Source organism: Triturus cristatus, chromosome 6 (assembly GCF_964204655.1).
Source record: "Triturus cristatus chromosome 6, aTriCri1.1, whole genome shotgun sequence".
NCBI classification, from domain to species: domain Eukaryota; kingdom Metazoa; phylum Chordata; class Amphibia; order Caudata; family Salamandridae; genus Triturus; species Triturus cristatus.
Window position 1 is genome coordinate 557032035 of NC_140589.1, and position 26874 is coordinate 557058908.

At 48.1% G+C, this 26874-nt stretch overlaps 1 protein-coding gene across 4 annotated transcripts in view; it reads right to left on the reverse strand.

Moving 5' to 3' along the window:
• PHIP (PHIP subunit of CUL4-Ring ligase complex) overlaps window positions 1-26874 on the reverse strand; it is a 1862070-nt gene that overhangs the window by 804738 nt on the left and 1030458 nt on the right. For all 4 annotated transcript variants that reach the window (XM_085610989.1, XM_085610988.1, XM_085610991.1 and 1 more), the window contains exon 26: window positions 4694-4818. In XM_085610989.1, coding sequence (XP_085467115.1) covers window positions 4694-4818 — 125 coding nt within the window. The remainder of the gene's footprint in view (window positions 1-4693; window positions 4819-26874) is intronic.

Genomic DNA, 26874 nt, shown 5'->3' on the forward strand with positions numbered 1-26874 from the left:
ACCCCTAGAAATGCTTGACTGGTAGCTGGCTGTAGATGAGATTTTTGTAAGTTGACAGTAAGCCCTAGTTGATGTAGCAAATCTAGGGTTTTATGAGTGTTTTGTTTGCAAAATATGAATGTATTTGCCTTGGTTAGCCAGTCGTCTAGATAATAGAAGACATCAATGTTTTCCCAGATGTGCTGCCACAATTGCTATGCATTTTGTGAATAATCTTGATGCTGTAGTGATTCCAAAGGGGAGAACTTCAACTGATAATGGTTTTCCTGAAATCGAAGGTATATTCTGTGTGCAGGATGAATTGGTATATAAAAATACGATCTAAGGTTGCCATGAAGTCTCCTTTTTGTAATAAAGGGATGATCTCTTGAAGAGTGACCATATGGAAATGTTCTGATATTAAGTAATGATCTAGATGGTCTGAGATCTAGAATGGGCCTGAGAGATCCATCTTTTTGGGGGATAAGGAACTATAGTGAATACACTCCTGTCCCGTGAAACTGTGGTGTAACTGGTTCTACTGCTCCTTTTTCCAAGTGAGCTCTTGTTGCAGAAAGATTTGGTGTTGCATGGATAGTTTGTGTTTGCAAGGTGGAATGTTTGGAGAAGCTGTAATGAGTTCCAGATAATAACCATGTTGGATAATGTCTACGACCCATTGGTCTGTTGTAATTGACTTCCACTTTTGAAGAAATAGCTGAAGATGACCACCAACTGGTGTTTGGTGTTGTGGGGGAAAAGTAAAGGAGTCACTGATCATTGTTGGTATTTTAGGAACGTTTATTGTTCCCTCGGCCTTTTCCTCTAAAATTGTTACCTCTGTATGAACCTCTGTAGAAGGCCTTAATTGTTGAGGTTTGCCCTAGAGTTTTATATTGTGAACCAGAGGTGTCTGCAGTGTAGAAGCTGTTCTTGCCCCTGGTTTAAAATTGGGCCTACGAAAGGAACCTCTATAGTTGTTTGTTTATAGAGCTTTAATTGACTTTGCTACCACAGTGTCATTTTTAATTTTTTCAAGGACTGTGTCCACCTGGGGGCCAAAGAAATGTTCCTTGTCAAATGAGAGGTTCAATATAGTTTGTTGTACCTCAGGTTTGAAACCTGATACCCTTAACTATTCATGCCTTCTTATTAGGACACTAGTATGTATACTCCTAGCTGCAGTGTCGGCTGCATCTAATGCACACTTAATAGAGTTGTTGGTGATCAGTTTGCCTTCATTACCAATCTCTTGACCTCTTTTTCTGTGCTCTTCTGGGAGATATTGGAGAATGTCCTCCATTTCGTCCCAGTGGGCCCATCGAACCTTGCTAGTAATGCTTGGCTATTAGCTATATGCCAATGATTAGCTGCTTGTGCAGCAATTCTTTTATCAGAAGCATCCATAAGCTTGGATTCTTTTTCTGACAGTGGTGCTTCTCCAGTTGTTTGAGAGTTAGCCCTTTTCCTAGCATTGGATACTATTAAAGAGTCAGGGGTTAACTGAACTCTAATAAAAATGGGGTCTAAAAGTGGTGGTTTGTATTCTTTATTAATGCAAGGAGTCATTATTCTTGCTTTAACTGGTTGTTTGAAAATTTCATCTGCATGAAATGTCACATCTTTTAAAAGTGGTAAATATTGTGCCCCTCTTTGTGTATCGGATAAAGTTTCAAAGAGGAAATCCTCCTCCATAGAGTCCTTATATAAAGCCATCTGATGGAAAGTGGCTGCTCTGGCTATAAGGTCCTGAAAAGCAGATGCATTTTATGGAGGTGATGGACAGCTAGGGTATAAATCAGGACCAATGTCAAGATGAGGATCAATATTATAATCCTCCCAAGGATCTCCTGGTTGGGTGTCATCTGGGAAGTCTTGATCCTCATTTACAGTTGACTGAGGAGACATATTACCAGCCTCAGACAATTTTGGAGAGTTTGGTGGTGGAGTGGGTGGTGGAGGTGTTGATGTTGGTACAGGTGAAGAAGGAATGGGAATGAGCAATGGACTTGTTGCAGCATTATTTCTTTTCTTCTTTACAGGTTGAACAGGAACTTTCAAACCTCAAAGAAGAATTATTGCGGGAACAGCATCAAGAATGTACTCTTGACTTGGACCAGTACTTGCACACGGTCTGTGAATTCTTTTGTGTGTTCAGTGACACACAGTTTTGCTTCAGTTTCATGAGGTCACATTCACACATCTTGAAATGATGCCCCAATCCCAACTATCAGAGGCAAACCTCGCCGGGTCAGTCATCAACATCCTTTTCTGACAGATACAGTATGGTTTGAACCCTGTATTCTTCAGTGGCACATAATTTCCTTGCACACTGAAAAAAAGTATTTAGAAGGATATATAAACTGATGAAAAGGGGAGCTGATTTCCGGAATTGGGTTTGAAGGCAAAGAAGGAAAGGAACCGACAGTGGAGCCCAGAAGTGGTGCCTAAAAAAGGCTCAACTCTGTCACTGGAGAACAGAATGAAATCAACAAGGAGCTACATGGCACCACCTAGAGGCACATGGCAGCACTGCTAGGAAAACCTCCAGGTTAAGTCTGCTGCCTTAAGAACATTATAAAAGTAAGCAATCTGCAGTCAGACGTATCCATCAGAAAACAAACCTTACAGAAAACTATGTACGGCAAAGCCTACTTGGTAGCCATCTAAGAAATGAATGAATACATTAACACTGCTCTACTCTTTTATGGTTGCAATAAAAAAAAAAAAAATCAACTCGTTCACATGCCAAAATGTATATCTTCCTTACCCCACTGATTGAGCTGTAGAGCATACATGCTCCAATTGCAAATTACACCCCAACTCTTAAGTCATAACTAGTACACTGAGAAAGATTTTTGTTGGAATAGGAGGCTATAAAATAAAGTCAATTCATGAGTACCCGTGGAAAGCCACTCAAGGGTTATAGAGGAAATATACTTAATGTAGCACCTCAGATTGCTGTTTGTTGGAACAGGCCTCCTTAGTGAGTGTATCACAAAATCTACACCATCAAAGGAAATGGCAGGCTAATGTGCATGAACAATGCTAGAGAAGTCTGTGGCACTTACTAAGATACATCTTCTCTTAATAATCTCAGTAACATTTTACAGGTCTAAAAACAACAACTGGTCTTAATTTCAAGTGACAGGTACTTCTCTGTCTCAGGCTAAGTGCCAAGGTCATACGAATTATTAAAGAACACTGGGTCCTCAGATTCCATTTCTAATGTAAAGAAGAGAATTTGAATTGTCAAAGCACTTGAGACCATTTTATTCAGATAAAACTTACCTGAGCGGATGGGATCCACTTACTCAGTATGAGAGGTTAGACCTAACGGTGCAATTGTCCTTGGCTACCCTGGGAAGAGGTACATGGCAAAATCTAGCACAGGAATCACTTTCAATGGAGTAGTGCCAAAGAAAGTGAGGCATGCAGAATCAAAATCAAAGAGGGCTAAAAGAGGCCTTTTGAGTATCTGTATCTTCGAAAAGATGTAACATACAATTTAAAAACTCCAAAAAATCTGAAGGATTAGCAAAAGAAGGAGTGAATCGCCTCATCCGTTTAAAGATGTGAATATCTCCTCAGCAAGGAAGAATCATCTCATACCGCTTTCGGAGCAGGCCAGCACAAAGAAGAGATGATAGAAGACAAGGAGTACTATGATTGCAACCTTTCTCTACACCTCTTGTGGTGTGTGCAACATCAGAATGGTACCTTTCAATCTCTTTGGAGATGCATAGAATGATTATGTTACAAATGCTCTGGTCAAGTCCAAAGGACAGAGAAGAATGACGACTGATGTTTCTACAGGCAAAGAAAAGCCAGGAATTTTTTTGGGAAAGGATAAAAACAGAACATTTATCTTTAGTAATGTTATGGCAAAGGGCTAGATAATTGGTGATACAACTTGGCTTAAACTCAGGCTTAAAAATTATTTATTAATGGCACAAAACAGTAAAAAAAAAAAAGCAGCATGAAATAGAAACTTCGGCAAGCTCCATGTCAGTTTTATCTATGGCACAAAAAAAGGAAGCATACTTAATGAGTGCAGCTGGCACCATTAAAGGGCCACTGTATTACTTTTGGCAGTTACAGCCTCAGTCTCTCCTTTTGAAATATGTTTGCCACCTGCAAAGAGTGCTGAAGTTCAGATGCAATACGAAACCTGGAGGTATTGCATAAAAATAGAATTAGTAAAAAAAACAAAAACAAAAAAAACAATTTAACACTAATTCTCTACACCAATTCAAGAAATGACTTTAAAACAGAAATGTCTATTAGAGTCAAAAGGTATTATCAGGAGCCAACTCATTGGTAATTTTGAGGCAACTTGCATTAAAACAATGATGTCCAGGTCAAACAGAGCTTTCCAGCAAAGGGAATTATACTAAATTTTCTTCCATAAAGTGCAAGGTCTTCACTAGGAATTATCAGTGTCAAGTTTAGTGAGAGAATACATGGATATTCCCCCGGAAATATGCACTGCTCAAGTCCTGGTTTATGCTTGTACAAATGCTCCATTCGTTTGCATCCCTCAAAAATGGACCCGGGCAAAGCTGTCAAGACTATTATACTCATAGTATGTCCCCTATAAACAGAAAAATGAATGTGTAGGAAAGCCTAGTCATACAATTAACACAAAGAATTCAGCATAAGCAACAAACTTATTTGAATGGGAAAGGTAACTTAAAACACAAATATCACTTACTTCATCGTGAAGGAACCTCCAGTTAGTTTTCCTGTGTCTGGGTCTAAGAAGGCAAGCTTAAGACAGCAAAGTGTAGGTAATCCCGATTCATATTTAATGCCAACAATTTTCATTAATTCTTGGTCCTGCAACAAATAACACAAGCACAACAAACTGGTGAAAATTAAACTTGCCATCACAAGATGTTTCACCTACATATTTCTATATCTTATCAAGAACCCATTTATTCTGTAATTTGTATTCATTTTACTTCTAGACTGTAGGCTATTTCCTAGTAGCAACATGTGGTTCCAACAAAATCTAATGTTAAAACCAAAAGTGGTTTACATATCTGTCAACCAAAGTGTTGAACAGTCCATGCCACAAAGAGGACATATTCAACCAAAATTGGGTGTTTAACCTCACAACTTTTCCTGGTTTAAAATATAAGCAAATCTTTGTTTTTAATGATGGCGGAGGGGTTGCATTGCTAATTTTTTTTTTTTTAACACTGGCTAGCTGCAAAAGAAACATTAACATATTCAGATATTTATACTCCTGTTAGGCTACTGACCGCTTCCTAAAAATACAGGTTCACTCCACAATACAAAAATACCGATGTTACATTATCAGGCAGGTTAAGCATAAACAAAAACCCATCTGTTTGTCTGCAGAATACAGCCACTGAGTTCAAGGCCAGGTCACGTTTAGGAGAGGAAAGGGAAGTTAGGAGACCCATGGGAGAGAGGGGCAAGGTCCAGGTAGAGCTTGTCCAGGTAGAAGGTGGTGTAGGGGAGGGTGAGCCGAGAGTGACTGGAATGCACTGTCCCTCCAGGCCCCATGTTCTGGCCATTAAGATGACAGTTTTGATGGGCAAGAGCTTAAGAGGGCAATTGTGCAGAAGCTGAAATGGTGAACACATCAAGAAGGTGAGAATAAGATTCAGATCCGACTGGGGCATAATGAATAGCCTGTGGGGAATGATTTGCTGCCAGCCTTTAAGAAACTTAGCCACAAGTGACTTAAATCAAGGAAGTTGATCCAGCAACCACATAAACGCCCAAATGGATGAAGGAGGACCTTTACATGTGCCCAGAGAAGAATCCTGCTGGCCAATGATAGAGAAAATAGAAGAACCTTGGATAGAGGTAGAGGTTCAGAAAGAGTCGATGTTGTGGGAATCACACCATGTTACAAGCTTATCCCAATGGTAGGCTTGCACCGACTTGGTGGAGGGACGCCTAAATGCCAGAACAACATAACAGACTTTGGGACAAAGGTTAAAGGCAGTCAATTGTTGCCGCTCTTTCTCCACGCATAAAAGTAAAGTACACAGAGGTTCAGGTGCAGAGCCTTCCCCTGTTGGTGCGACAGAAGATCCTCACACAGGAGCAGCCTGAGTGAAGGTCCGATGGTCATACTCAACAGATCAGGATACCAGACTCTCTGTTTCCAATCCGGAGCATCAAGAATAAATTGGGCTTGGTTGTTCCTGACAACTCTGGCCTGGAGCGGTATTGGAGTGAAGGAAAGCAGGAGCTCCACACGAGATGTAAAGCATCTTCGAGTGACAGTCACATTAGAAACCCAACTGTGCAAAACTGCTGACATTTCACATTCTAAGCTGTGGCAAATAGATCTAACCAAGGCTCTCAACACTGCTGAAAGTGTCCTTGTACCACCTGCGAATGGAGACACCATTCATGATCCAATAGACATCTTCGGTTGAGCTTATCCGCCCTGGCGTTCGGGCAATTCTCTGGGTGTCGCACCACCACGGAAATGCCTTGGCGTTCCAGCCGAGTCCAGAGATGAAGAGCTTATTGACAAAGGGGTCATGTCCCCACCCGCCTTGTTTGTTGCAGTACCACTTGACTGTGTTGTACGTGAAGCACAAGTTACTACTTGTGTAACGATATATCTGTAAGAGACATTAGTTAGTGATAGATTCCTTACCTTAGAATATCCCAAGGCGTCAGACTGGATCCGTAAAGTTTTTTGTAGCAGTACCCCTGCGCGTCAGTAGGTGGCGGCATGCGGCTCCGCATCCGTCACAGGCGTCGTAAGCGCCGAGATGACATCACGGAGACTACTTAGGCGCCACCCATGCACGCTGACGTCAGTTCTGTACACGACTTTCCGCGCCAGGAACACAGAGCCATGCAAGAAAATGACCACTGGAGCCATGAAACTAGGGCCCTGAAAGGGGGGTGACCTTAACCCTAGAATCAATTTGCAGAACGGGGAGGAAGGGTGGGGCGGTAAGGAATCTATCACTAACTAATGTCTCTTACAGATATATCGTTACACAAGTAGTAACTTGTGCATCTGAAAGAGATACGTTTGTGATAGATTCCTTATCTTAGGATAGATACCCCAGAAAATCCAACCCCGGTGGTGGGTCTGCGAAAACATTACACCAGAAAATCACGGAGAACAGACCGGCCAAAGAAAATGTCTCTCCGGACCGGACTGTCAAGGCAGTAATGCTTGGTAAACGTGTGCAGCGAGGCCCATGGAGCTGCCTGACAAATGTCCTGCAAGGGGACGCCACATCTCAAGGCAGTAGTGGCTGCAGTTGCCCTGGTAGAATGGGACCGCAGCCCCACAGGAGGTTCCTTCTTAGCCAAGGAGTAACATGCTTTGATGCACAGAACGACCCACCGAGAGATGGTCCATTTGTGCACAGCCCGACCTTTTTTGGCGCCCACGTATTCAACAAAGAGCTGGTCATCCACCCGGAACTGCTGCGAGCGCATGTTTGGGGTCCAGACGGTGGACCCTCTCTTCCTCCCTCGAAGGATGTGGAGGCGGAAAGAAGGTAGGCAAAGTGATGGTCTGCCCGATGTGGAAGGGCGTGACCACCTTTGGCAAAAAAGAAGGACGGGTCCGTAACACCACCTTGTCCGGATGAACAGAAAGGAAAGGAGGTTTGGAAGAAAGAGCCTGCAGCTCACTCACTCTTCTGGCAGAGGTGATAGCGACCAGGAAAGCAGTCTTAAGAGCAAGAAGACGCAAAGGACAGGTATGAAGGGGCTCGAAAGGAGCGCACATCAGATAGGTTAAAACGAGATTTAAGTCCCATTGAGCAATGATGAACGGCACGGGAGGAATCGTGTGCATAATGCCTTTAAGGTAACGGTTAACAACCGGGGACTTAAAGAGAGAAGGCTGATCTAGAAGCCTCAAAAAGGTAGAGATGGCCGAAAAATAACCTTTGATAGTGCCCAGAGCAGAGCACTGCTGGGCCAAAGAAAGAAGGAACAGAAGAACTTCAGAAAGAGGGGCAGAAAGGGGATCCACAGCCTTTGTTGTGCACCATGCCACAAACTTGTTCCAGTTGCAGGCGTATACCGTTATAGTGGAGGGACGCCTGGCTGCCAGAATGACATCACAGACTTCGGGAGGAAGATCGTAATCCGTCAACTGCCGCCGCTCAATCTCCACGCATGGAGGTGGAGACTGGACAGGTTCGGGTGGAGCACCATCCCCTCCTGCTGCAACAGAAGATCCTCCCGAAGAGGCAGTGGGATCAGAGGATTGATCGCCATGCTGAGTAGCTCAGGATACCAGTATCTTCATGCCCAATCCGGAGCCACAAGGAGGACTTGGGTCCGGTTGCGCCGAATCTTCTTCAGCACTCTGGGTAGAAGTGGTATAGGCGGAAAGACGTATAACATACCGCAACTCCAACCGCGACGAAAAGCGTCGCCGAGCGAGTGCCGCCTTGGAAATTCCTACGCACAGAACTGATGACATTGTGCGTTCTCTTTGGTGGCGATTAGATCTAACCAAGGCTCTCCACACTGCAGAAAGAGACTTCGCGCCACGTCCGAGTGCAAACGCCATTCGTGATCCATCAAGCACCGGCAGCTGAGTTTGTCCGCCCTGGCGTTCAGAAAACCTGCCAGGTGTTGAACCACCAAGGTAATGCCTTCATGTTCCAGCCATGTCCAGAGGCGCAGAGCCTCTTGACATAGGGTCCAGGACCCCATCCCGCCCTGTTTTTTGCAATACCACATGGCGGTGGTGTTGTCCGTGAACACCTGCACCACACATCCCCGGACAAAGGGAAGAAATGCTTTCAGTGCAAGCCGGATCGCCCAAAGCTCCAAAAGGTTGATATGGAGCCGGGACTCTGCCGGAGACCAGAGTCCTCTGATCTGCGCCTCTCCCAAGTGGCCTCCCCATCCCAGGATGGACGCATCCGTCACCACTGTGTGCTCCGTTTGGGAAAGGGAGAGGGATCTGCCACTGACCCAATCGCGATTCGTCCTCAACCACTGCAATTGTCGTGCAGTGCCCTCCGAGATCTGGACATGATCGAACAGGTTGCCCTGATGCTGCGCCCACTGGAACTTCAGGTCCCACTGCAGAGCCGGCATATGCCCCCTGGCATGTTGCACTAGCAGGATGCAGGAGGCCATCAGGACCAGGAGCCAGAGGGTCATCCTGACTGAAACCCAGGACAGAGGCTGAAAGATCGGAATAATAGTCTGAACATCCCGGACTCGCTGCTCGGGAGGATAAACCCGAAACAGCGTTGTATCCGGAACCGCTCCGATGAAGGGGAGCTTCTGAGAGGGACTCAGGTGCCACTTCGGCAAGTTGATGGAGAACCCCAGCAAATACAGGTTGTCGGTCGTAGTCTGAAGGTGGGTGAAGACTATCTGGGGCGAGCCCGCCTTCAACAACCAGTCGTCGAGGTAGGGGAAGACGGACACCCTGACCTGCGCAGGTGAGCTGCGACCACCGCCATCCCTTTTGTGAACACCTGAGGGGTGCTGATTAGGCCGAAGGGGAACGCGGCAAATTGAAAATGCTCATGGCCTACCGTGAACCGCAGGTAACGCCAGTGGGCCGGCAGGACGGGGATGTGAAAATACGTGTCCTGCAAGTCCAACGCTACCATCAAGGGTCGAGGGCAGCCAAGACCTGAGCCAGAGTCAACATCTTGAACTTCTCCTTCCGGAGGAAGCGATTGACATTCCTGAGGTCCAAGATGGGGCGCAGGCCCCCTTTGTCCTTCTTGGGGACCAGAAAGTAGTGGGAATAACAACCACGTCCTACTTCTGGCCCAGGAACACGCTCGATGGCCCCCTTGGCCAAGAGGGCCGTAACTTCCTGCTGGAGAAGCAGCAAGTGATCCCCCAACATGCGTTGGCACCGGGGTGGCATGGCGGGAGGGGAAGACTGAAAGGGAAGAGAATAACCCCTGCGGATATCTGCAACACCCACTGATGTGACACCACGCCAGTGGTGGCGAATCCTGCCACCCACCAGCGTGGGGTACTCCACAAAGCTCAGATTGGAAGGTTTAGAGATAGAAGCAGCGAAGGTGGACTGCCCCCCCAAGCTGATTCACAGAGCCGCCCCTGCGGAAGCCGCGGCGAGACTGGCTCTGCACAGGCTTGTTGAAGGAACGAGCCTGGGTGCCCCTGCCTTGGCCACCAAAGGAACGAAACCCAGGAGTGGCTGGGCTCTTAGTGGAAAGACCCAAGGACTTGGCCATGGCCCGCGAGTCCATAAAGTGCTGCAGCGCACTGTCGGCCTTATCGCCAAACAGGCGAGTGCCATCAAAGGGCATGTCCATGAGCGAGCTCTGGATGTCAGGCGAGAACCCAGTGGATCGCAACTAGCCGTGGCAACGCAGCGCCACAGTCGTAGAAATCGCCCTGCCCAATGAGTCAGCGATGTCCAAACCACACTGGATGGCAAACTTAGCCGCATCCTTACCCTCAGCAACCGCCTGGGAAAGCTCAGCATGGACCTCCTCGGGACACTGAGGTAACACCTGAGCAACCGTGTCCCACACCACTATTCCCACACCGCGTGGGAATAGCGGCCCAACAAGCAGGCGGTGTTCACCGACCGCAGCCCCAAGCTGGCCGACGAGATCAACCGCTTACCAAACTGCTCCAGCTTCTTAGAGTCCTTATCCGGTGGAGACGTGGGAAAGGCACTCTGCGACCTCGAGGCCTGGATGACCAGACTCTCAGGCGTGGGATGAGTGGCCAGAAACGCAGGGTCACCAGGCATCGGGCGGTGACACCTGGCAACATTCTTATACACAGGAACTGGTCACGGTGGCAGAGCCGGAAAAGGGACATACGGCGTCGGAAACGGCGCCATCTCCCAATGCGGATCCCAGGTAGGAACTAAATGGTTCTGGAACCGGGGCAAGGGTGGAACGAACAGCACCCACTGCGGCGCTGGTGTCGGAGCAGAGGGCGGTGCTGGGGCCGGAGCCGGCAGCACCGGACCTCGAGGCGCACGAGCCAACGGCGTAGGATCCTGTGGCGCCGAAGCTGGATCCATCGGCGGCTCCGACGGGCCAACAGGATCTGGACACTAGACCGTGGGGCTCGATGGTGCGCCGGCGGGAGCACGAGGCCTAAAAAGGCGGTCCATGTTGGCAAGAAACTCTTGTACCTGTTCGGGAGTCGCCGACAGACCCGGGTAAGGCGTGTAGGCCGCGGGACTCCCAGCCTCCAAGGGAGCTGCAGGGGCAGAACCCCTGTCCCCCTATTCCGCATCCGACAGCCGACGGGGGGACGTCGGAGAGCGAACACGCTTCTTCGACTTCTTTTTATGGCGTCTCTTACCGGAATCCGAAGACTTGAAGCCAGAGGAGCGACAACTGCGGCCCGGCGAGTGGTCTCGCGAACTGTCCCTGGACCTGGAGCGGCGTTGGGTTGAGTGCCGGACCTCCAGCAGCTTCCGCCGCCGCTCCCTCAAGGCCTTCTGGGCCATTGCTCGATAATCCCTGAAGGACCGGGAGTCCTGTTCGGTCTCCAGGCAGTAGAGGCAAACATCATGGGGGACCGCCACCGACATGTTGCAACGGCAGACCCCACAAGACTTAAAGCCATCCCTACGTGCACCATGAGAAAAAAGGAGTAGTCAAAAAGTGACTAAGGTACGTGCTCTATCCGGATCTGCGCTTGCTGGCACGGAAAAAGAAAGAACTGACGTCAGCGCACATGGGTGGCGCCTAAGTAGTCTCCGTGACGTCATCTCGGCGCTTACGACGCCTGTGACGGACGCGGAGCCGCACAACGTCACCTACTGACGCACAGGGGTACTGCTAGAAAAAAACTTTCCGGATCCAGTCTGATGCCTGGGGATATTCTAAGGTAAGGAATCGATCACCAACATGTCTCTTTCAGATAACCCGCACCAACTTTCCCCTGAACAAAAAGAAGACTTTCAATGCCCAGCGAACTACCCAAAGCTCCAACAGGATGGTGTGGAGCTCAGACTCCACTGCAGACCAGAGTTCTCTGATCTCTACCTCTCACAGATGGCCATCCCATCCCAGAAGTGCATTTGTCACCACAGTCAGCCCTGTCTGGGGAAGGGAGAGAGGTCTGCCACTGACCTAATCGCAGAATTTCAGCCACTACAGCAGATCTTTTGCAGTTCCCTTAGAGATCTGGACCATGTTGGAGAGATTCGACTGATGCTACACCCACTGTGACTTATGGTCCCATTGTAGAGCCTGCATATGACTATGGGCAAGAGTCACAAGCAGGAGGCCATGAGGCCCAACAACCTCAGGGTCATTCTCAATGGAATCCAGACTAGAGGCTGAAACATCAATATCATAGCCTGAATATCCTGTACCCGTCACTTCAGAGGATAGGCCCTGAACTGCACTATGTCCAGAACAGCTCGAATGAAAGGGTGTGTTTCAGAGGGAGTCCGGTGTGACTTCGGGACACATTGATAGTGAACCTCAGCGAGTGCAGAGGGTTCGCAGCAGTCTGGTCGTAGGAGACAACTGCCTGGTGCAAGCCTGTCTTCAACAGCGAATAGGTCAGGTAGGGAAAAAGTGGAAGCCCTGACCTCTGCAGATGAGCTGCAACCATCTCTATCACTTTTATGAACACCTAAGGGGCACTGGTAAGGCTAAGGAAAGCACAGCAAACTAAGTGCTCTTGGACTACTGTTAACAGCAGGTAACATCTGTGGGCAGGCAGGACTGGGATGTGGAGAAACGAGTCCTGCAAGTCCAGCGCTACCATCCAATCTCCCGGGTACAGGGCAAACAGAACTTGTGAGAGCCTGAGTGTAGGAGAGTAGGATCTGCTTCTTATAGTTACCCCCACGTTTTTGCTGTTGTATCACTGTTTTCGACCTAGATTGACTTGGATCCTGCTATTCAGGACCCCAGTCTAGCTGCTTTCTCCTCTAAATTGATTGCATGTACTTTAGGTACACTCCAGATTGGATTCTGGGGTACCTTTATCAGTCCCTAGTATATGGTATACTATGTACCCAGGGCATATGTACCCCCAGAGGCCTCCCAGGGGCTGCAGCATGTATTATGCCACCCCTGGGAGACCATTCAAACGGACACCACAGGTCTGCTACTGCAACCTGTGTAAGGTTGTGCACCCCTTACTTAGATATAGGTTCTGTTAGAATTGGGGGTCTCTGGTTGGCACAGGTAGGCACTTGTGACAAGCAGGGACCCTCTCCTCTAGTCAGGATAAGGGGATTACCCTCTTAAAACAACCCCTGCTCACCCTCTAGGTAGCTTGGCGTGAGCAGACAAGACTTATTTCAGAGGCGTTATGGGTTAAGCATTTATGAACTAATACAGTAATCAGGTGACCCACCACAAATGGACTCCACACTAGGATTTATCAGGCTTAGCACAAGACTATGAGCAATAAAAGAATTCTTGTGTAAAGCGTATCTTAAAAAAGTCTGTGAGATTCGTATTCCTCGGTTCGGCCCTTACGGTGATGAAATGAACCCAAAGAGTCTGACGCGCGCAGCGGACGCTTCTGTCCGATGCGCTCAAACCCGGAGTGCGAGTCGTACACAGTACCTTAGATGGAAGAGTTCATCACGGACGATGCGGTGAAAACAAAAGTGTTGCACGCGGCGATGTCCTCCTTTCACGGTGCAAGCTACGGCTCGTGGAGGCCCAGAGTCGCGTTGCTTGAGGGGACGGTGCTTTGTGCAGTTGCTGTTCGTTGCGGCGTACGAGCCGTACCTTGAGAGTTGATGCTCGGGTAATCCTCTGAGCGCGGTGCGAAGCGGACTGTACGCTGCAGTGGTGCGAGACGTACCCAGCCACAGTGCAGTTCAGAGGGGGGAAAGCGAGGTGCGGTGCGAAGTCCTTCCCTCACGTTATGAGCTACGGCTCGTTGGGGCCACAAAGTCGCGTTGTTCGGGGCAGACAGCCTGGCACGGGCTTCCCAGTGTACGCGTCGACCTTGATGAGGCGCACACTTCTCTCTGCTTCAGCGATACGGGGAGAACGGCGTTTCAGCAGTTTCTCTCAAGGCGGGTGAACTCCACTGGTCCTGGGACTTCGTTCAGGGGGCAAGCTCACTCACAAGTCCTTGGAGATCTTTAAGCACAAGTTGGAAAATAAAGTCTTTGTAGTCTTTCTCCTCTCCTTCAGCAGCAAGGCAACTACTGCAGGCCAATCCCCCAGGTCAGGGACAGTATTCCTCCTTACAGCTTTCCCAGTTCCTTCTCGTTGGGCAGAGGTTTCTTCGTGTCAAAGCAGGATCTAATCTCTTAGGCTCAGGGTCCCAATACTTATACTGCAATTATTTTGTCCTTTCAGGCCAGGGGGCCTTTGCCCAGTTCAGCCCAGTTCTGGAGTACTTTGTTTACAGGATTCTGGCTTTTCTTTTCAGTGTGCAGGGCAGAGACATCAGACGCTCCCCAGGGGGTGGAGCCAGCATTGTGGTGGAAAGGCACAGCTCTATTCAGATTCCAGGTGTACTCCTCCCACCCTTATGGATGTAATCTCTCTATTCACCACCTGGCTGCCCAGCCTGTCTCCTGGAATTCCCCAGCCCTGTCACTCACAGAAACCAGATAGCAGATACACATCCTAGCAGAGGCGGGCTGAAATGGTTAGGCAAGCAAAGACCTACTCTCTAAAAGCGGTATTTGCAAACACAGAATATTAAAATAAACCTTACTAAAAGATGTATTTTCTTATTCTGAGTTCAGGCATACTAAACTCAAATTTCTACCATGTTCTCTAAATCTGCTGGGATTATAGTGTGTAATAATTCCAGCAGCCATTCTGGCTTATGGAGAACTGGTAGCCTTGCAATAGTGAAAAAACGAAAATGGCTGTAATTCACCTTATGCTTACAGTGCACCCTGCCATTGGGCCTACCATAGGGGTGACTAACATGAAGTTAAGGGAAGGTTTAGGGACTGGCAAGTGGGTGCACTTGCCCAGTCAGCATGACAGTACCAGACTGCACACAGGCTCTGCAATGGCAGACCTTAGACATATTTTACAAGGCTGCTTCTGTGGGTGGCACAACCAGTGCTGCAAGCCCACCAGCAGCATTTGGATTTACAAGCCCTGGGCACTCCTGGTGCACTGTACTAGGGTCTGACAGTAAACCAAATAAGCCAATCATGGAATCCAATCAATACAGCAATTTACAACAGGGAGCACTTGCACTGTGGCACTGGTTGGCAGTTAACACCAGCAAAAACATGAGGCACAACGACAAAAAGTGGAAGGGAGACCCACGCCAAGGTGCCAGGTCTAACAGGTTCACTCTATCTATTCTAAATCACTGCACACATAAACCTATCAGTCAACCCTATGGCAGGCCTTATCAATCCTGAAGGCAAGGTGCTGGGTTTTATGTGAGGGTGCACCTGCATTAGCAGAGCCTCTCTGCAGCCTTCGGAACCTATTTTCCGGGGTTGTTTGTGATGCAGCCAACCATATATATTTAAGTGAATTCTAACCTCATGGTAAATGCTAACTTTGAAACGGCTGCATAGAATCATGTCTTGTTTGGTGTCAAACACCTTGGAATCATATCTCCCCGCCAATAACTGGCGGTGGAGGTATGATTCCACTCTCCTAGAGGGACATATGTGACACACCAGGATACCCAGTACCAGCTTTCTCGACATGGGCTTCACAAAATGGATGCTGCCAGCCACAGACACGAATCTACCCTCCTGCTGCTGATCCAAGCTCGAGCAGGGGAAGGCTTGACAATAGGCTTCCTGTGACAGGCAGGTGTGACCACCTCCCAAACAGGATTTAGTGCATTGGGGGTGGGTGGGTGCGCTGATAGTGCTTTGAAGTCCACACTGGAGGCCCATTTGGTGTCCCTGTGCATAGTCCAGCTCAAACCGGTTGCAGGAGCCATTTGCTCCTGCTCTAGTGCGAAACTGGACATGGGTGTAGCCACCCCTCTGTCTTGACCCTCCCATAGGTGGGTCCCCAGAGTTTGTCCCACCCCTTCCTTGGGTATAAAGTAGGAACCCTGACTACAGGACTTTAGATTTTACCTGGACTAAACTCTGCTACAGAAACCAAGTACTTCGACGATCTACACTAGGCTGGATGACTGAAGAATCTCCCTTGGAGTAAAGGAGTTACTCCCCTGCAAGGCAGGCACCTTTAATGCATTGGACCGGTTTGCATCTCCCGAGCTCCTGAGGACTCCGAAGATTTCTGCAACACAGGAGGTGGGTTCCCGAGCATCCCTGAGGTTGATCTGACCTCTCAGAAATCCTGAGACCAGTATTCCTCGTGGGAACCATGCAACCCGAACCCCTGTGCACTTTTGCAGCAGCATATGCTTTTCGGCGATCCCTGAGGCTGTGATTTGGGCTACTTGTATTCCTGACCCCGAGCAGTAATTCCACCGAAGATTTCCGGCCTACACTCCACAAGTGTTCCGTGGGCTGGTATTTTGTGATTCAGCTCGAGGCCACCTTCGCGATCCCTGGTCTGTTGGCCTGTGGGTCCCTGTGAAGGTAACTTTGACTTTCAGTGGGGTTTCCTGGTTGCTCTAGACGTGCCCTGACTCTCCATATCTTGGAGAGTCCCCAGGACCATGCTGGCGCTCACAGAAGCTTATTTCCTCTGCCTGTGTGGGTTGCAGTTGCCAAGGCTTGTTGGTGTTCAATCTGGACACTGACCCCCCCCCCCCCCCCCCCCACCCCCCCCCCCCGGCACTCGACATCCTTCGTGGGACAGCTCACGACCCAGTAGTCGACGTCTCCTGGTCCCCGTGCCTGCAGAGTCAAGCATCGCATCTTCTCACCTGAAGCACCCGGCATCGGTGGGCATTCGTCTATCGTGCCCCTGGTCACTGTGAAGTGACCCAGACACTGTCCCCTCTGCTTTCAGGTTCCTCTATCCTCGGATCCAGGCTTGGATTCCACCTGACACTTTTCATCTTCCCGGCAGCAGCACTTTTCCGCATCACGCCATTAAAAACAACGAAGGTTCCAGACATCACTTGACCTCTAGGCACCCGGCTCCTCTGGGATAGGTAACACAGGTACCTCGGTACTCTCAAGGGTGCTGGCCTTACAACCTTCTATGTTTGAAAGGGTTTGTTTAAAATCCTCTCCGAAGTGTCCTTAATCTTTAAAATTCCAACCGCGACTTTCCAATAGGATTGTACAGAGTTCGCGCCTGTGTGCACACACTGCACCCGTCCTCCATGGGTCCCCTGTGTCACTACTTTGGGTTGTTCCTTGGGGTCCCAAAGAGTCTACGTGATCCAGGCACTGTGTCTAGTCACGTCGTGGTTGTTATACCACTTTCTTAGTATTTGGTTTGGTCTCCCCCTGGAGCCCACTGTGTATTGTGCTATCTACTGTCGTTCTAGTGATTTAATATTGTGTGCTTTGTGCTCTAATCCCATAAAGAGGTTAGTAGAGAGTGTTTAGTAATAAATACATATATTTTATGTATCTCTTGTGTGGTTCTCCTTTCATTTGGTCATTCAGGAGGTGCTAATCTGGTAAAACAAGCTGCTTTACATTCCTTCCAGATTTAGCCTAAAGGCTGCTCTCCATAGCTACCACTAGGATAGCTTTCAAGAAAGGTTGTCTTTAACCTAATCATTAATAAGGGTTGTTTGGACTGGTACAAGGTGCCCACTTTAATTAGTGGTCAGCATATACCAGGCCAACTTCTCACACTGAGCATCTTGAATGTCTACTTTTTCAGGATGGGATTGAGAAGACACATATCTAGGATAGGATAAAGGCCTTTATTTTTTCTTAGGCACCAAAAAGTAGCGGGAATAGCAACCACAACCTACTGCTCATGCCAGCACCCTCTCTGTAGCTCCCTTGGGCAAAAGAGCTAGCACTTCCTGACAGAGCAAAAAGGGGTGGTCCTCTATCAGCAAGTCATGAGTGAGTGTCATGGATGAAGGGGTAGTCACAAGGGGGAGGGAGTAGCCCCTTTTCTTGATCTGCGAAACCGAACAGTCCAATGTTACCGCTAGTGTTGCAGGTGATGGCGTTTCCTGCCTCCCACAGGATGCCCATGATGGTCAGAGGACAAACTAATGCTGCCTGTCCCACCTAGTTTATGGAGCATGTGTCCTCAACCACGAAAAAGCTGGGAAGTCTGCTGGCTGTGGGGCTGAGAGGGTATGGAAGTGGTATGAGACCCCTTCTGTGGCCACAAAAGGCAGATTTGGATTGACGAATGGCCACTGACAAACCCAAGGACCAGGCCATAGCTATGCTGTTTTTAAAGCGCTCCAGCATTGAGTCCACCTTCTAACCCAAAAAGACTTGAGCCATCAAAGGTCATGTACATAAACGAGGCTTGGACAGCCCCTGAAAACCAGTAGTTCTAAGCCAGGTGTGGCACCGCAGGGCCACTGAATATGAACACGCTCAACCCAGTGAGTCGGTCGTATCAAGTCCACATCGTATGGTGAACTTTGTTGGGTCTCTCCCCTCAGCAAACGCTTGGTAGAGTTTGGCTCGGGCCTCCTCCAAGAACATGGGAAGCACTAGTGCAACTGAATCCTGTATTGTATAGGAACATTGGCCAAAAAGGCATGCAGTGTTTATTTAACATAGAACAAGGCTGGTGGAAGAGAACATTCCCTTTCCAAAGGTATCAAGCCTTTTTGAGTCCCATTTCCAATGGAGTGGTAGAGAATGCTCCAGGGTTGATCCTAGAAGTGGAGGCTTGGAATTTTAAGCTCTCCGGAGTGGGGCGCTCGGGAAGGAAACTGGTGTCCCCAGGAGTAGGGTGATGGCGGCAGGCATTTGCTCTATGCACAGGAACCCTTGTGCAGGGCTTGGACCACGCCCCAAGTAGGATATCAGTAAGGGCTTCATTAAATGGGAGTAAGGGTTCTGGAGGGGGAGAGACTTGGTTGAAGCACTGTGTGCAGCAGAAGGTCCAAGACTTCAGCTGCCCGACACATCCCCAAGGAAAAAGAAGGTCAATCCTACATAGCCACGGTAGGAGACGAGACCAAGCGTCAGGCAAGGTATCTAGCCACCTGGCAACCACCTGCTCCTCATACCAGTTCTCCTCTTCATCTAAGGGATGCTGGTAAACATAAGGGACTTCAGACGCCTCCCATTTCTCTCCCCATTCAGACCTATCAAGAGTAAAAAGCACTGGGGAGCATGGTATCGGTTGGTGCTAAAATAAGCATTGGGTGACACCCATCCGGCTCTTTGTCGGAGTCAGGAATGACGATGGGGATGGCACCGTCGGGGGCATCGGCACTGGAGTGGGTGCCAAGGAAGATCTCGGAGTCGCCGAAGACTCCGCTCTGGATCCAGCAAGCGATCTATGGGGCCCGAATGCTGCAGACAGTGTACCCATCGGCAGGGATCCAGTGGAGCCCAAAATAGTTGCTGAGGAGCCGGTCCGCTTAAACATGAGGTGCATGGCTGTAGGAAAGTGCCCCTTTCTGACATGGTCGTCCCCATTTTTTGCCCATTGTAACTGTCGTTCTTGACTGAATGTGACTGGGTACCTCCTAAACAGGCCCCAGTGCCAGTGATGTTTCACTAAAAACTGCAACATGTTACATTTTACCCCAATTGGCAAGGATGTTTGCACTTCTGTCTACCTGGAAGCAGTAGAAGGACAAAGAAGAGCAGTCACTTTGAGAACTAAGGACTTACCATGAACTTGGCGCTAAATCCTGCCTTGCTGCTGAAACCTCAACAGCACCAACCTGATTCTTAAGTCTTTGGAGAACTGTCCAGTTCTTCGCCAACCACAGAGGATCTCCCTTGGGGTGGAGGAGCCACCCCCCTACAACTGCAGGCGCAGACCGCACTTGCCCGGTTCTTCATTTTGCTGGCCATCAGGCCCACCGAGGGAGCATCTCACCAGGCGGAGGCCATTTATGTTTCAAGAGGTCAGCCGCGTTTCTCCAGAGAGTTTCGAGATGCTTGACCCTCCAGGAACCTCCAGGAACCTCCCTGCAACAAAAGCCTGAGTACAGGAGCATTTGCTGCAACCAGGGCTTGCTGAGTGTCCAGTCCGGACACCACCACCGCCAAAGCGGACTTGCCGTTGAGGAACTTCAGGACTGACCAGGTTTACACAGAGTGGTCCTGCTGTCTTGTTTGCTTTCCCGCTCCAGGTCCACCCAGGAACTGTGAAAGCCTACAATGCAAGTGGCCAGCCGGCCAAACACCTCTGCAACCGAGCCCCGCAGCCCGGGTTCATGGACACCAAGTGTGTCTCCCTACTCCAGAAATCTTCAGGTTTGAGCCCCCTTTTGGGTTCTACAGGACTTGTCCCAAAGTCCCCCTCTGCAGCCTTGGTAGTTTTGACAGGTCCCTTTTAAACTTTAACCGTGCTCGAGGTTACCATCACAACCAGCACCTCTGCACCCGGACACATCAGGGCAGGTAAACCCAAACTGCTGGTGATACTTTGGACCTTGACCCCCAAGCACCTTAAGACCTAAAGGGCACCTTCTACATCTGCTTCGAAGTATATGTTTGCAGTAAATTTCTTTTCCTCTCATAAGATAACATTAACTCGTTCGAGGCTCATGCCTCAAATCTGACAGTTCAGCTATTTTTACTGTTTTCTCTGCAGAAACAATAACATCTAAAGTACTTACCTTATCCCAAATATTTTGTTGTCTAAAATTATATAAATGTCAATATTATTTTTCTAAATTGGTCTTGGATTTCTTTTTTGAGTGTGTGTCTCATTTATTGACTCTGTGTGTACAACAAATGCTCAACACTCCCTTGATAAGCCTAAACTGCTCAACCACATGACTACTAGTAGAGCTCTAGGGATTATTACAGTAAGTTCCTGTAAATCAATAAGAATCATCTGGACTTTTTGCATGGTGTACCCCTACATTGGTATACTATATAAAAAGCCATCTTCCTACATTTGTGGTTCAGAAGTGGGATACAAGACTTTGCATTAGCTGAGACCACTCTGTCAATAGGTGATTCCATGAAGAAATCCACAATTGACTTTAGTCAAGAATATTTTTGTAATTTTTTTTTTTTTTTTACACGATTTGCCCCAAAATCTTTTATTTGAACTGTTAGGCCCTTGTTTTAAGTGCACCAGTTCATTGCATTATACATTTAAAAAGTGTACTATTAAGTTAGGCCTTAAAAGTATTTTAGAATTTTTAGTTTTTCAAAAAAAGTTGTAACTGTACTAAAATGTCTGGCACAGATAGCCCGGAAACTCAACCTGACATCTTTTCTGCATCTTATTATGAAGCGGTTAAGTAACCTCTATACAGCCAGCAATACAAAACTGGGTCAAGCTCTACAAAAGCAAGTCTCCAGGACGCCTTTGCAAAGTTTGATGCAAGCAAAGCAGCAATTGGTCATGTCCCCTCTTAGGAAGCTGACTGTGACCCATAGAGTGGAGACAGTATTCCAGAAGATTGTCCCCCTAACCTAGAGAAGGTGATAAGGGATACCCTAAGATATACCCTAAAACTGAACCTCGAGTGCCTTTGTCTACTGGGAGTAGGTCAGGCAACTCAAGAAGAACTAGAGGAAAAGGAAGTATTTCTTGAGAGACTAAACAGAAGACCAGTCTTCAAGCCTAAATCCTGGCTATAGAAAGACAGCCGAGATGGATCTATCATTCATAAGTAGCAGCAAAGTAAATAGGGAAAGAGAAGAAACATTTGATCCCAGAATACCTAAAGGGGTTGTCCCCAAATATGTTGAGGGTGATGATATCACAAACTGCTTTAGAGCCTTTGAGAGGGCTTGTAAAATGAGAACGTTACACCAGAGACACAGGGGCTCTCTACTGTGGGAGTTATTCTCAGAACAGTGCAGGGACAGACTCCTGACACTGGATGAGGAAGACGGTGACTATGACCTCATGAAGAATATCCTGATTAAGGGCTTTGAACTCACCACTAAGGAGTACATGATTAAATTGAGGGAGACTCTAATAACCTTGAGTCAGTCCTGGTTATATTTTGTTGACTTCTCAGTCAAAACACTAGGAGGCCGGTTAAAATGAAGCATGGTGCAAGTTTATGAAGCACTCTAAAATTTGATAATGAAAGAGCATCTGTTAAGTAATTGTACATCTAAAAAACTGCATCTGTACATCTAGTGTTCTTAGGGTTAATCTCCCCCCAAGAGTTGGGAAAGAAGGCTGACTACTAGGTCAAACCAAGTCTGTCCAGAAAGACCCAAGGTGGGTGTGACCAAAAGAAAGGGGTTACTGCTCCCCCTCCCAAGGGAAAGATTTGGGACACAAAGGGGAAAAAACAATGAGTCTTTTTAAGGCCCTCACAAATCTGTTCAGGAGGGTGGGCCAACAGACACTTCTCAATTCAAGGGTGGGTACCAGGATAAACACTGGAATCCCAATAATGCTTGGTATCCTCTCCAAGCAGAATGAACACCAAACTGGGGACTCTTCCTGCCACAAAAGGGTTACCACTAGTCCATCACCCACAGAGGTTGCTAGTCTCTAGATGGGATCCCTGGTGTGCCCTGACCAAGTCAGAGAGCACACTGAGACTACTGTAATAACAGAGGGAGGGGGCTGTGGCTACCCTGGCTGTCTGGATGAGTCACCCAGAGAAATATAGACAAATGCCACATATCAATGGGGTTGAAGTAGAAGCACTGAGGGATACGGGTCAAAGTGTCTCCATGGTGGCTACAACACTGTTATCCCCAGAGCTACTTAACTGTACAGACATATCCAGTTATCAATGCAGATAACATTATCAAGGTCCATCCAATAACCACCCCCCCCCCCGCGGTGGTGAGTGCGCGGTGACCCAAGAAACCACGCAGACACAGTGAGGCGCCCTGCTTACTTCTGGTGTCTAAAACAGAGTGTCCCAGGGCAGTGGCTTCCCCCTTACTCCATCAGTCACAGGGGAGAGCCTGTAAAGTAGACGCCGACTGCTGGGGGCGCCTGAAGATGTGCTGCTAGCACAATGCAGAACTATGTTGCACATTTCCCAGGAACTGCTGCTCACTGAGGAAGCCTGAGCAGCTCTAAGACGCATGGAAGCCTAACATTTGCAGGCAAGGCTGTAGTGGGACCGAGCCATTAAGCACATAACTGAGGCATTTGAGCCCTACCAGCATATACTATATCCTGCCGCTCTGAAAACCCGGACGCCCATTAAGCCCAAAGGCGTGGGAACACGGCATCTATGCCATTGGGTACACCAACACCTGTACGGAAGAAAATTACCATTGTGCACTGTACCTACATCCACTGGCTACAATTCCATAGTTGAGTAACGCGGACGCGACGTGGCTTCGACTACGGCCTCCACTGGTGCTGGTGAACCAATCGCACACATTTGGCCATCTATCTGTTTGCTAAACAACCTGCTAGAGCCCTATTCTCTGTGACGCAAGCGGCTGCTGACCGTAACCTTCCCTGTAATCGCAATAAAAAGTGCCTTATCGCCACCAGGCACCATGGGTAAACCATGTGCGGGTACAGGAGCTACCAACACTAGATCGATATAAAGCCCCCGCGCATTCGGATCACGAGTCTGAAGCATCGGACACACTACAATGTTCTAATCTGGAAACAAAAATAGACTCTGTGCGACAGGCGGTGACTCAGATCGGTGAAGAGCTGACGCAAACCCGGACCTCCTTAGAAGGTCTCATCGACAAAGTCTGCAGAGACGGCGGGTAGGCTGCTAGCATGCATGATTCGCCAGGAACACGCGCACACATTAGTCATGCGGCTGCGTTCTGAGACTGGGCTGCTACTCACTACTCAACGTGGCATTCATGAAGCATTTATTGCACACTATGCCAGGGTCTACCAGTCTACACATAACGCGACACCTGCTGATATGGAGGCGTTTTTTTGCACCTCTACAGCTGCGCCACATCACGGCTGAGCAGCGTGCTGAGCTAAATGATCCACTTACACAGCTGGAGGAACAGGCTTCCATCTCCTCTCTTGCTGAGGGCAAAACACCTGGACCAAATGGCTTCCCGGCCGAATATTATAAAGTGTATCAACAAACCCTAGCACCCGCAGTATATCAGAATGCACAGGAGGCTGGCATGTTACTGGACACGCTATGCGTATCCTTATTAGTATCCCTCCCTAAACCACATAGAGATACAGAGCTGATTGGCTCTTATCGGCCACTAGCACTCCTTAATACAGACTATAAGGTGCTGGCTAAGGTGCTAATGAATAGGCGTGCTCCGTTAGTGCCTCAGTTGGTACACATGGACCAAAATGGGTTCATACCGATTTGGAATACTTCGCTGAATCTGAGACGATTTTTTAGATGAGCGCACTACTCGATAGTCAACTGGCCATGCGCTGGATGCTCGGTCTTGGACCTACAGAAGGCCTTTGACACCCTGGAGTGGGGTTTTCTGTTTGAGGGGCTACAAAGGTATGAACTTGGCAATTTATTTCTAGGATTCGTTAAAGCTGTTATACACGGCCAAAGTCAGGACAGGACAATATGTGTCGACCCAAATTCCCATTAGGCGACAGGGTTGCCCACTCTCCCCCTTATTGTTTGCGCTAGCGGTGGAACCTTTAGGGAAGGCACTCCGCACCACGCAAGCTGATTGGGGGATTCCACTGGGTGACGGCATACATGCGGTATCGCTGTATGCAGAAGATCTGCTCATTTACCTTCGGGATGTCAGACGGCCTTGCCGGTTAGTCGAGCGTACGCTGGAACATTTTGCCCGAATGTCTGGACTGAAGGTGAATTGGGACAAATCATGCCTCTATTCCTTCGTGGAGTCTGTACAGGACCCGTGCTTAGTTATTAATGGCAAACCAGTGCACAGACAAAAGCAGCCGTTCCGATATCTCGGAGTCCATATATACCGCGAGCCACAGGATCTCCTGGAGGGCAATCTGACACGTGCCATCACAGCAGCAAAATGTCCTTTTGGAAAACCTTACCCCTAGCAGTCATGAGCCGCATCGCTTCAATAAAAATGGTGGTCTTGCCACGATTACTCTATAATTTCAATAACTTGCCACTTTATCTACGACCTCCTATGTTCAAGGATATGTAGTCTTATATACGGCATTTTATCTGGCATGATTCACGCAGCAGGGTGGCAATGGTTAAAATTTACCCGTCAACCACACAGGGAAGCCTGTCACTACCTAATAGGGAACACTACTACTTAGCAGCACAACTTCAATGGGTGGCACTCTGGCTCAGTGGATCCAACCTTAGAGACACGGCAACACAGATCCCCGGCCATTTCCAGACTCAAATAGTGGCGCTCTTTCACCCGAATAGAAAGGGGAGCCCGCCTATACAATTATTGCTGAAGATAGCTTATCAATGCTATCGCCGCTGCTTTTGCCTGACACACCACCTGATACCATATGCGCCCTCCCTGCCTATATTGGGTACCCCCAGAAGGCAACAAGCGGTATCTAACACGGAGCTCATACAATAGGAGGAGGTGGGCATACTAACTGTGGGAGAGTTATTTAATGACGGGCAGCTTATCCCCTTTGAAGACCTGGCAGAAAACACTGGCCTACCACGCGGGCAATTTCTACTGCATACCGCAGTGACTCATACGCTCACCACGCAGTGAGGAACCACACTGCAGGAACCAGATACGCATCTTACCATACAATATTATCACAAACTTGGAACTGGCCGCTATCTCACCAAATGGTTAGCCTAATCACTACGAGCCCATACAGCGCCACCACTGCTATCTCAGTGTGCCCATTGGGATGCACACCTTCAGCGACATGTCACGGACCGTGAATGGAGCCGCATACATGAGAGCCCCATGCACATTCCCTGCAGAACACGCTTTAGGCTCATCCAGTACTATATCCTCCACAGAGCTTAACTTACACCTGCCAAAATCAATAGAATTTTTATTCATACAGATGCCAAGTGTGCCAGATGTAATGAATTTGGGGCCGATCTTATATATATGCTGTGGTCCTGCACTATTATACAACCATACTAGGCCGAAGTTATTAGGAGACTGGCATTGTGCACAGAGCGGACACTGGACTGGAATTGGGAGGTGTGTATCCTGGGTCTTTATCGTAGGTCTAAGAAACACAAGTGACATCCAGGTACATTGACCTAGGCCTTATAGTAGCTAAACGATTACTTACAAATCTCATGAATCCCCCCCCCCCACCCCCCCCCCCCCCATAACCAGGGCTTGGCATCGTTCTCTCTTATGTTGGGCACAGGCGGCGAGTGTTGCACTTTGCCACGAAGATGCAATAGGGATACGTAAGCAACCATTGGCGCCAGCATGGGAAGCAATACTGTTAGATTTTTGCGCAGCAGAGCAAGATCAAGCCACAGCACCTGACAGGGCAGTAAACGCTCATGACGATAATGTCCCACTGATATCACCCACCTAGACCCATTAGAACATGGATGTAGCACACTTAGTCATGGCTACTCCTTGAACTCTTAACTCATACAGTGACAACGCAGACTGCAATGTTTATGCCTATTCTAGGATTTGTCACTAAGCCGCAAGTTCTTTAATGGACTGGATTTATACCCTTTCCTTTATTTAAATCATGTAATTTAGACTAATGGACTATATTACTGTTAAACATACTTCCATAAGTAAGCACTGGTTGAGACCTCGTTGCCTAATGTATCCTATTGTTTCCCTTTCCCCCACCCCCCATTTAACTTTGTTTTTTCTCCTTTGCAATATATTGGAATATGTATTATCTTACATAGTAACAGAGGTATAACCTTTTTCTTTTATATATAAGTGTATACTGTTTACAACAATGCTGTACACTGTTTTGGACACCTGTGTCAGAAGATTACAACTGTGTATACAGGCTGTTTATAAACTGTTTTGTTTATCAATCTTTCATGAAACTATAAAAAACTATAAAAACAAATGTAAACCAAAAAAAATCAAGGTTCATCCTATGGCGACTTTGGAATGGGGAGGGGTTA